The sequence below is a fragment of the Colletes latitarsis genome, chromosome 7 (assembly GCF_051014445.1).
Source record: "Colletes latitarsis isolate SP2378_abdomen chromosome 7, iyColLati1, whole genome shotgun sequence".
Classification (NCBI taxonomy): domain Eukaryota; kingdom Metazoa; phylum Arthropoda; class Insecta; order Hymenoptera; family Colletidae; genus Colletes; species Colletes latitarsis.
The window spans coordinates 13952090-13964206 of NC_135140.1; the positions used below are offsets into that span (position 1 = coordinate 13952090).

Below are 12117 nucleotides of genomic sequence, written 5' to 3' on the forward strand. Positions count from 1 at the left end.
CGGAGAGTTCAGTGATTCCCTGGGTTTACGAACGGTTTGGCCGCGTTCGGCGAAATTCCGTGGACCAGTTCAGAGGAAGAGGAACCGCGGGGGGGGGGCGAGAAGAAAAGACCGGGTGGACCTTTTGTGACTCCGTGCGTGGACGAACGTGGCTCGTCCGGTTTTCACGACGAGAGACGTTTCCTTTTCTACAGAGTCCGGCTGCCCCGTCCAGCTTCCCATGACTTTGTCGTCCCGATCGAACGGGAACAACGAGAAACGGAACCAGAGTGGGGCAGAACGCGCGATAAAGCGAACCAAGACCAGGCGGCTAGCATTTTTTAGCGATTAGTGCGCGGTGGTTGCTCGATCGGCGAGCTCCGTTTCTTTCTACGCGATAACGCGTACCACGTCCGTGACTTTGAACCCTCGAAACGTTCGTCCACGTTCTGGCCTGATCGAATTAACGCGGTCATGCGAACGTTGTGCGCGCGATACGCGATCACCGGAACGTTCGTCGATACCAGCTTGGCCCACCGTACAGTCTGGATGCGATTTCTAATCGAATTATGGTTATCGTACGGTTCGCGATAAACATTAGAAGGATCGTCGAGGAAAACTGTATTTATTCTTAATTATTTATCGAGATAGTAAATTACCGCGAACTTGGCGAATATCGCTGGACGATATCGAGAAGGGAGCGACCGGATATTAAAAAAAAAAAGAAAGGAACGATATCGACGCGAACGGCGAACAATATTCCCGCCGATCAGACGACACAGACGTCCGAGTTTTCGTTTATTTTGCAACGCCCTGTTTGTCTCGTCGTCTTTCCCGTCCCGGCTATCACCGCTTGCGTCAATCAATTTTTTTTCTAACGCTTTTGCTACGCGCTCGGCGAATTATCGAGGCGCGAATCGGAAATCGAGAATGGTCACAGCCGAAGCCGGACGCAACAACTGTCTCTCCGTCTACTCTTCGCGTCGGTGCGCTCTCGCGGAGAGATCATGAAGAAGAAGAAAATTTCTTCGAGAGCATTCGCCGACCAGACCGAGTGAAATTTTTGTTCGAGAAGTTTGGCCATTTCTTTTTTGTTCGTTCTTCGCTCGTTCGCGACTTCGGCCGAAAACCAGCTCGAAATGTTGCTCAACGAGACGATGTTGATATTCGCGGCCACCGCCAACATGATCGCGACCCTAAGAGACAAGCCTGGCTCGCAGGCCGTCGACAACAATCTCGGTACACGGAACGTGACGACCACTACTTTGTCACCGGAGGAGGAAGAAAATCGATTCGACCTCGAGGACAGTGAGTACGATAGCGTAACGTTTTAAAAACTCGTGAAAAGTCGATTAAAAATTTTTTACGGTGCCCCTCCTATCGAATATAGTCTTCTAACTAGGTCTCGAGGCCTGGCGCTTATTTTTTAAGCTACTGGATCGAATGGTACCCGGTTTTGAGCGAAGGCTTATGGTTTTTGAGTTGTACTTACGTACAGAAATAGAACTATGTTCACCAGTAGCCAGAATCCTGTTGGAACAAATATATTTCTTTATTTTTTCAATCATTTTTTAATCGTACGCTAAATGTGATACTATATTCTTGACTGATCTTCGAATATATCTTTCTTTCTAAAAGTTGAATTCAACTGTTACTCAAATGCACGACGCGAATATGAATGGTATGCACCTTTCGTAAAAGTAGTAACTGCGAGCTTTATTCTATGTTTCTCGAAAGTTCTAAGATTTTCAATACTCTCACCAAGGGAAGACACTTGGGATTTCCAGGAAGAATCGTTTAAAATTCAGAATTTATTAAAGCCATCGAAATGACCCAGTCTTAATTTCCAATAAAAATTGTGAAAAACTTACTCGACTGGATTTTGTGAAAATTGTAGTTTATAATAAGAACATTGTATTATTATTATTTCTTCCGTGGTACAAACAAATACACCGTAAACGTGTTTCTAGCATTAAAGCACTATACAGGGTGTTCGGCCACCTCTGGGAAAAATTTTAATGGAAAATCAATTTATTGATTGAGGCTTTGTTAAAACGTTATTAACGTGGTATAACGGGGTATGTCTATTCACCAAAAATAATTGCAATTGACCTCCACAATCGAAAATAATTTTTCCAGAACGATTTGAAATTTTTTTTTCGCCGAAAAATGTTAACACCTACCCCCTGGTCGATTTTTCTTAAAAATTCGTTTCTGATTTTTAATAAATTTGGTTGACGCTGTACGGAAAAGTTGTTTAATACTTTTCTGTAGGTATCCATGAGTACTAGTTCCATACTAATTTTCAATGAGATACGTTCACTATCATAGGAGTTATGGCCGTTTGAAAATTGGGCCATTTTTATGGGGGTTTTACTCACTTTTCGGGGTTAAGGATCAAATTTTCGAATAATCTTGGAATTTTTACATATTCTTCACTAAAATACGCGTAGTTTGCTTTTTTAAACATTAAAATCGTCCAATCCGTTCAGAAGTTATGACGTTTTAAAGATTCGCATGAAAATTCAGGCTGACATTTCTGGCCAGAAATTATATTTTCGGTAAGGAATTTTTTTCTCGAAACTGAGTAGGATTTTGGTGGCATATCTACTGACCAAAAATGACTGTACTTGACCCCCGCAACTAAACATAATTTTTTCAGAATGATTTGAAATTTTTTAAGTTAATTTTTTAATAACTTTTTAACGAAGCCTCGATCAAGAAATTTTCTTCTTATCTTGGCCTCCAGAATCTCCCATTAAAATTTTTCCCAGAGGTGGTCGAACACCCTGTATGTGTATTGTGCGATGTGCCAGGGGTGGGAGATCGACGAACTTGATGGCTGTTTCTCTCGGTTTCTTACAAATGCTATTTCACGAATTAGATAACGCTATCGGGGCGACCAATGCACAAGACTCGTTAATGAACGCGAGATGTTCGAGTAAACTCGAAGAATGCTTTTAGAAACTAGGAGCACGAGACTGACGTCATCGGGCAGTCATCTATCTTACGGAGTCGTGGCGGGCATAATTCTTTTACAGTGTACGAACGCTCCAACAACGAGAAACGAATTGCTATGCTATCCAGGGGTTATCTGGCGTATTAATGTTATCTCTGCATGCTGTATTCTATCAGTTCCTCGAAGACTTTGCCACTGTTTTGTCTGGCTGTTGGATTAACGATTAGCGCGACGGAAGTCCCATGCACGTGACTGCCAACCACTTACACTTACATTCACGTTCCTCTATTTTCCCCCCTCTTTCGTTTCATAACTTATTTACGATTAGAAACGTTCGATTAAAGAGCGATGGTCAAACAAGGTTCTACGATCAACGTACAGAAATATTTGATATTATAGGTGCTGTGTCATTATCGTGTTGGAATATCCAATTTTCGTCCATTATTTCCCTTGCACGAGATAACATGTCTGTCTCTAATACAGGGTGGCCAGTTGCATGGTTCAAAGGGGTACACTATGCAGAGTATTTACTTTTTTTTATAGGTGGAGGCGTTTCGGAGATTTGAGAATTTTTTTTTGTATCAAAATATGGAAGAATATCGGATTCTGAGTGAGAAAGTATGGACCTTTGGTAGCCCTAAATCTAATAGCTAATTTCGCTTCATTTCTTGAGAATTTTCATCTGTTGTCTTTAATTTGATATTACGCGAAGAAACTTGTCAAGAAACAAAGTAAAATTGCTCGTTAGTTATTAGGTTTAGAGCTAATCGACGCTTTTTTACTGAGAATTTGATGTTCCTCCATATTTTGGTATGAAAAGTATTCCATTTAAAAGAAAGACCTTCAAATTTCCGGACCACCTTCACCCATGAAAAAAGTAAATGGACCTCTTTAAACTATGCAACCTTTGTACACAAAAGTTTTTCGTGCAATGCATATTTTGGAAGTTTTTTACATTCCAGTAAAAAACTAGTCTTCTATCGACCAACGAAAGTGTTCTCGAGCAGATCCAGTGGTTTCTTCGCTCCATGAATCCTAGAAGGTTCTGAAAATCACAGAGATCACTAGTAATTCTAAAAGTACTTGAAAGAATTCTTTGTTTCACAGGCTGGTACATGTGGAGGTGCTTCCAACCATACGGTTGCTTCTATATCGGTCCGCCATGGTCCGGCGACAACAGACCAGTGTCCTCGTTTCCAGCTCGTCCAGACAGCATCAACCCTCGTTACTTGGTTTACACGCGCGACAATCCAGGACAACCGTACGAGCTGAAAATCAACAAATTCGAAACAATTAAAGAATTACCATTACGAAAAAAGAACAATTTCTACATCGTCGTTCACGGATTCCTCGACAACGGCGATAAAACATGGGTTCTGGTACGTGATTTTACAATTATAAAATCACGCGAAAGTTTCATGACGAGCAACGTTTAAACGATACGAACGTCTCTTTCATCTGGAAGTCGTAACTCCCGGAATTTTTAATATTTTTTCACGAAAAAAATACATAAATTCAAGAATTTCAAATCATTCTGGAAAAATTATTTTCGGTTGCGGGGATAAATTACAATCATTTTTGGTCATTATAACTACCTTCGAATTTCTATCCACTTTCGAGAAAAAAAATCGGGTAGGTGCTGAAATTTTTAGACGAAATTAAAAAATTTCAAATCATACTAAAAAAATTATATTTAGTTACAGGGGTTAATTACAATCATTTTTGGTCATTACACACACCCCCGAAATCCTACGTACTTTCGAGAAAAAAATTCGAGAAAGTGTGAAATTTTTCGACGAAAAAAAAAAATTTCAAATCGTTCTAAAAAAATTATTTCTAGCTAGGGAGGTCAATTACAATCATTTTTGGTCATTAGACATATCCTTGTAATCTTAACCATTTTCGAGAAAAAAATTCCTTACCGAAAATATAATTTCTGGCCAGAAATGTCTGCCCGAATTTTCATGCGAATCTTTAAAACGTCATAACTTCTGAACGGATTGGACGATTGTAATATTTAAAAAAGCAAACTACGCGTAATTTGATGGACAATGCGTACAAATCGCAAAAATATTCGAAAAGTTGGTCCTTGACCCCGCACAATGAGAAAAACCCCTATAAAAATGGTCCAAATTTCAAACAGCCATAAGTCCTACAATTGTGAATATATTTCAATGAAACTTCTTTCTGAAGTAGAGCTCATGGGTGCCTACAAAAAAGTATTAGACAACTTTTCTATTGGGCGTCGAACAAATTTATTAAAAATGAAAAACGAATTTTTAAGGAAAATCGACAGGGGGTAGGTGCCTAAATTTTTCGACGAAAAAAAAAATTTCAAATCGTTCTAAAAAAATTATTTCTAGCTAGGGAGGTCAATTACAATCATTTTTGGTGAATAGACATACCCCCGAAATCCTGCGCATTTTCGAGAAAAAAAATCCAGTACTGGTGGAACTTAATCATTAATAACTTTTTAACGAAGCCTCTATCAACAAATTGGTATTCTTGATTTTCGTCTTATTTTGGCCTCTAGAATCCTCCATTAAAATTTTTCCCAGGGATAGTCGAATACCCTGTATATCTACGAAGTCTCAGTGCGAAACAGCCTAACTGTCGTTAAAGAAAAAAATCACAAAAGAGGCCCAAAAAGTGATAGTTTGGAGAGAAATACCCCCCTGAATTTCGAACGAGTATTTGAACGAACGACACTGAAATACTAGGCTAATATTAAATATCTTAATTATTGTAGAAGACAATGTCAGAGCTGCTGATTCGAGAAGATTGCAACGTGGTGATCGTTAACTGGATCGGTGGAGCGGGTCCACCTTACACGCAAGCTGTTGCCAACACCAGACTGGTTGGCGCGATGACGGCTCGTTTGGCGTCTCAATTAATCGAGATTGGCGGAATCGATCCATCGAAGATGCACTGTATAGGGCACAGCCTTGGGGCTCACACTTGTGGCTATATCGGGTACTTTATGAGGCACACGTATCAACATCGCCTTGGAAGAATCACGGGTGGGTAATCGAGCAATGACGTTTGTAAGCTGGAATTTTGTTAATCTTAAGCAATAACTTAGCGTCAAATGTTTCTTGCACAAGTAGGCTGTGGCACAATCGTGGCCAAAGAGATTACTGAGCTTTGGAGATAGAGGGAATCAAAGTTCCTTCGACGGTTCGAAATTATCGTTAATTATTTAATTCGTTCCGATATAACGTTCTTAGAAATCACCGTGGTCGTCACTTTCTGTAAACGATTACCGAAAGTTTGGACGTAATATTACTGGAAACTTTTAAAAGTCTCGCCACGAGTACGGTAGCGTTTCCTTTCCTGCTCAACCTGGGCTTTTAATTTATTATCCCGCCGGACCGAAAAATGACTTCCGCCTTTGCGCAATATGGATGTAACGCACCAGAAGCAACGTTGCGACGGGACATGTGGTAATTCTTACGTGACGCTCGTATGATATGGGCACCGCGACAAGGAGAAAATAGATTTTAAAACACGGAGGCGACCTTACGGAAAATTTCGTACCGAAAGACACGAACGAAATAAATTTCGATGGTCACGGGTCGACTTTCAAGCCGAAATCGATTCGAGAGACTTTACGTCGCTGGATTGAAATTGTAAAGTTTCAAAAGAAGGATGTAGTTGCGTAAAAATAAATAAATGTACGGTTCTTGAAAAATTCTGTAAAATTATTGGATCGAAAATGTGGCAAACTCTGACTCTGTCGAATTGCGGTTGCAACAATATAACCAGCAAAGCTGAAAGCTTGTGTGACGTTTTCATTTTGTTTGTGAAAACAGGTCTCGATCCTGCGGAACCGCATTTCAGCAACACGTCGACTATGGTGCGACTGGATCCGACAGACGCCACGTTCGTCACAGCCATCCATACCGATTGCAATCCTTTTATCAGCGGTGGCCTTGGTATCACTCAACCGGTCGCGCATATCGATTTCTATCCAAACGGCGGCCGCAATCAACCCGGTTGCAACGAGGGTGTCCTCAATTCTATAACCTTGGAACGTGGGAGTTTCTTTCGAGGTGAGATTTCCCCGTTTCGTAATCGACTTTTACGAGAGGAGGGAGAATGGAAGACAAAACACGATGTGGAAAAGAAAAGAGTCTGAAGCGTTTCTCATCCCGTTTTAGATACTAGGATATTGGAATATTGGGAGGAACGTATATGTAGGGTGTTTGACAACCCATAGGGAAAATTTTAATGAGATCCTAGAGGCCAAAATAAAACGAAAATCAAGAATATCAATTTCTTGATTGAGGATTCGTTAAAAAGTTATTAAATTAAATTAAAAAATTTCAAATCGTTCTGGAAAAATTATTTTTGGTTGCAGGGGTCAATTACAATCATTTTTGGTGAATACACATACCCTTGAATTCCTACGCATTTTCGAGAAAAAAATTCGAGTAGGTACTGAAATTTTTAGACAAAATTAAAAAATTTCAGATCATACTAAAAAAATTATATTTAGTTACAGGGATTAATTACAATCATTTTTGGTGAATACACATACCCCTGAAATCCTACGCATTTTTGAGAAAAAAATTCGAGTAGGTGGACAAAGTCGACGAAATTAAAAAGTTTCAAATCATTCTGGAAAAATTATTTTTGGTTGCAGGGGTCAATTACAATCATTTTTGGTGAATACACATACCCCTGAAATCCTACGCATTTTTGAGAAAAAAATTCGAGTAGGTGGACAAAGTCGACGAAATTAAAAAGTTTCAAATCATTCTGGAAAAATTATTTTTGGTTGCAGGGGTCAATTACAATCATTTTTGGTGAATACACATACCCCCGAATTTCTACGCATTTTCGAGAAAAAAATTCGAATAGGTGGACAAAGTCGACGAAATTAAAAAGTTTCAAATCATTCTGGAAAAATTATTTTTGGTTACAGGGGTCAATTACAATCATTTTTGGTGAATACACATACCCCTGAAATCCTACGCATTTTTGAGAAAAAAATTCGAGTAGGTGGACAAGGTCGACGAAATTAAAAAGTTTCAAATCATTCTGGAAAAATTATTTTTGGTTGCAGGGGTCAATTACAATCATTTTTGGTGAATACACATACCCCCGAATTTCTACGCATTTTCGAGAAAAAAATTCATTACTGAAAATCTAATGTGAGGGTAGAAATGCTGCCCCGAAATTTCATGCATATCTTTAAAACGTCATAACTTCTGAACGGATTGGACGATTTTAATATTTCAAAAAGCAATCAACGTGTATTTTAGCGAAGAATATGTAGAAATTCTAAAAGTATTGGAAAAGTTGCTCCTTGAACCCGTGAAATGCGAAAAACCCCATAAAAGTGGTCCAATTTTCAAACAGCCAATACTTCTACAATATTGAATATATTTCAATGAAACTTTTTTCTGCAGTAGAGCTCATGGGTACCTACAAAAAAGTATTAGACAACTTTTCTGTAGGGCGTCAAACAAAATGACTACAAATCAAAACCGAGTTTTCAAGAAAAATCAGCAAAATCATTTTTTTTCATTTTAGGCATCAAGAGATTTCTCAGCTGCAATCATATTCGCAGTTACGAGTACTTCACGGAAAGTATCAATACGGCGTGTCCGTTCTTGGGGGTTCCTTGCTCCTCCTGGGACAAGTTCCAAGAAGGCAGCTGCTTCGACTGCGTGAACCAGTACTGTCCGAAATTTGGATTGGACGCCCAACCTGGGAATTACCATGCATCCGTCTACTTAATGACAAGCTCGGAAAAGCCATATTGCAGTTAGTAATCAATTACAATCCTTCGTTCACTTTCCGGATTGGAAAATCGTCCCTTGTAAATAGGATATTTATCCAGAATCGATACGTTTTATGTAACGGTAACAGGGGGCCACTATAGAGTGACGATAAACATCTCGAGAACGAACGAGAGCTTGGACCACGGCGGCGAAGTTGGCACGTTCGTAATCCGAGTTGTCGGCGACACCAATAAGAAGACGGAGAGGATGCAGCTCAGCTCGCAGTCGAAATATTACGAGCCCGGTAGCACCCACACGGTCGTCCTGCCCGGCGAAGTGGTCGGAAAACCGAAAGCGGTCGAAATCACCTGGGAGTATCATACTTCTTTCTTAAATGTGCTCACGTGGAGGCTTCTTCACACCCCACGCGTCTACGTCGATTCGCTGGTCGTCGATAGTTTGGAATCCGTTCATGGGTACGTATTCGAAAATTATGCAACGATTACAATTCATAGTTCGATGGACGACTAACTGAAAGTTATGTATACAGTGTGTTCGACCATCTCTGGGTAAAATTTTGTCTCGTAAACTCACTCAGCATGAGAAACTTTACTGACGCGTCGACAGCCTTACAGTTTCGTGACTGAGAACCACTGGGACCAACCTGTCGCGCGCACGCAGCTGTACGCAGCATTGCCTATCTACAGGCGTTACTTTAAACGTTAATAACTCTTTAACGAAGCCTCGATCAACAAATTAATATTCTTGATTTTCGTCTTATTTTGACCTCTGGGATCTTCCATTAAAATTTTTCCTCGAGATGGTCGAACACTCTATATTTTCTACATCAAACGAACCCGAGGATTAGTCACTTTTTCTAAGATAACACACGTATTATTTATCCTTTTCTTGTTGATTTAGGATCACCGTATGCCCAGACGAAACGAAAATACTGATCGCCAACGAACCTAAAATCTTCACAGTGGAGAACTGCCAAGATGCCGATTTAAACGTGGTATTCGCGTAAGAGAAACTCGACACTTAATTCGTTTTGTCGAACTTTTAATTTATCAACCATAATATACGTGAAAAGTTAAAATGACGAAACTCGTTACCGTATAATAAACAAAATAATTAACGGTTCAACAGTTTTATAGCTCACCTATTTGTTCCGAATAAATTCAAACAGTTGTTGCAATTATTACTTAAATTCCCTATATTGTTTTGCCATATAAGAAGCAGCGGAACTTTTGTTTCTTCGTTGTCGTTAGCTTTAGTTTGTTTCGACTGTGCGCGTTCGGTTCATAATTTTTAAAATACATAGGGATCGATGATATATTATTGTATAAACTGTTTTCACAATTTTTCCAATGTGACTTTTGTATTGCTACATTTTACAGAAATAAATCGAACTTTTTCACTAGTATCGTACGTCATTTTCTCCCTGCAATGATTCTCCCTTACTGTAGACCAACAATTTCCAGTTCATGCATGCTAGACTAATATACAGGGTGTTCGGCCACCCCTGGCAGATTCTAGAGGCCAAAATAAGATGAAAATCAAGAATACAAATTTGTTGATGGAGGCTTCGTTAAAAAGTTATTAACGTTTAAAGTTCCGCCCGTACTGAATTTTTTTCTCGAAAATGCGCAAGATTTCGGGGTTATGTCTATTCACCAAAAATTATTGTAATTGACCCCCGCAGCCGAAAATAATTTTTTCAAAACGATTTGAAATTTTTTTTTTTCGTCGAGACACCTAATCAGATTTTCAGCAATGAATTTTTTTCTCGAAAATGCGTAGAATTTCGGGGGTATGTGTAATGACCAAAAATGATTATAATTAACCTCTGTAACTAAATATAATTTTTTTAGTATGATTTGAAATTTTTTAATTTCGTCTAAAAATTTCAGTATCTTCCCGATTTTTTTTCTCGAAAGTGGATAGGATTTCGGTGGTATGTGTATTCACCAAAAATGATTGTAATTAACCTCTGTAGCTAAATATAATTTTTTTAGTATGATTTGAAATTTTTTAATTTCGTCTAAAAATTTCAGTATCTTCCCGATTTTTTTTCTCGAAAGTGGATAGGATTTCGGTGGTATGTGTATTCACCAAAAATGATTGTAATTAACCTCTGTAGCTAAATATAATTTTTTTAGTATGATTTGAAATTTTTTAATTTCGTCTAAAAATTTCAGTATCTTCCCGATTTTTTTTCTCGAAAGTGGATAGGATTTCGGTAGTATGTGTATTCACAAAAAATGATTGTAATTAACCCCCCCAATCGAAAATAATTTTTCAAGAATGATTTGAAATTTTTGAATTTAATTGTTAATAACTTGTTAACGAAGCCTCCATCAACAAATTGGTATTCTTGATTTTCGTCTTATTTTGGCCCCTAGAATCCCCCCTTAAAATTTTTCCCAGGTGTGGCCGAACACCCTGTATAGTGTGTCGTATTTGGTCACTACTGCCTTTTTCACCAGTCTCTTTTTCATCAACTGTGCATACAAAAGTCGACTTTCGTTAGTTTTCTAATAAAGGCTTGATGTTTTTAAACAACGATTAAGAAGTGTTCGAAAAACACAAAAAGGAAATTGGCTTCTTTCGTAACAAAGATATAGAGTCCACGCATAGAGTCACTAGACTTTCACCTTTCCCTAAAATTGAAGAAACAATAATTACTAATAACGCAAAACCTGTATAAGCGACTGACAGTTTAAACTGCAGGAACAAGAACCATAATGACAGCCTTCGAAATTGTTAATTAATTTTTGTCGCCCTTTCGAAGGGTACGTATGTTTTTTTAAATCAAATATACCGCCCTAGTAGTTACAAGTTAATTCGTAAACGCGTCGAGCGAGGGCGGCAGCAGTCGTTTCCCGCCATGGTAAACGATAAGCGATAAAGAGGAGATTATTTTTTCAAACGGATTGGAAGGAATTTCCTATCCATTCCTTCCATATGGAATCACAGCAACGTCACAACGTGGAAGCACTTACTTTCATTCCCGAGACATTGACTAGCCGTACGTGACCAATCTACCGACAATTTTGTTATATTGAAAACGGTAATTACGTTCGATCCGTGTAATTGTAATGCAGCATGCCGAACGACTCCGCAATGGTAATTTTCTCGGCCGGGAAAACGCGACCTTTCCGAATCGAGAGGAAACGTTTCCTGTTCTCCGTCTTCGTTGGCACGAGCGTAGCTAAATACGCGATCGTAATAGCGCCGGTTTCGCTCACGACCGCCAATAGCGAAGCCATCTTTCCTTTCACTGTCATTATGCACGCGCGTTGTTTCTTTCACCTTGGCAGCCGCTTTCATACGTCGCCGGTAAATCACCGCTCGAAGATCGGTAACCCCATAATTTATAGTCGCTAGGTCCCCCCGCAAACACCTCTGCAAATCGAAGATCGATTGCTATATCGATCGATAAATAAA

General features: G+C 39.1%; 1 protein-coding gene across 1 annotated transcript; it reads left to right on the forward strand.

Annotated features, from left to right (window-relative positions):
* The first annotated feature begins 380 nt into the window (after positions 1-380).
* LOC143344152 (pancreatic lipase-related protein 2) lies at positions 381-10093 on the forward strand. The gene is made up of 7 exons (XM_076769913.1): positions 381-1287; positions 4046-4317; positions 5688-5958; positions 6751-6990; positions 8477-8710; positions 8816-9143; positions 9589-10093. The coding sequence occupies exons 1-7, from the start codon at positions 1119-1121 to the stop codon at positions 9692-9694; spliced, it is 1620 nt and encodes a 539-aa protein (XP_076626028.1). The 5' UTR covers positions 381-1118; the 3' UTR covers positions 9695-10093.
* The last annotated feature ends 2024 nt before the right edge of the window (positions 10094-12117 follow it).

What these genes read in the sequence shown, in the direction of transcription:
- LOC143344152 (XM_076769913.1), top strand. Translation starts at nt 1,119, where the DNA reads ATGTTGCTCAACGAGACGATGTTGATATTCGCGGCCACCGCCAACATG. An exon ending in GCGATAAAACATGGGTTCTG is followed by an intron (nt 4,318 to 5,687) that starts GTACGTGATTTT and finishes TAATTATTGTAG; the next exon opens with AAGACAATGTCAGAGCTGCT. An exon ending in AGTTTGGAATCCGTTCATGG is followed by an intron (nt 9,144 to 9,588) that starts GTACGTATTCGA and finishes TTGTTGATTTAG; the next exon opens with GATCACCGTATGCCCAGACG.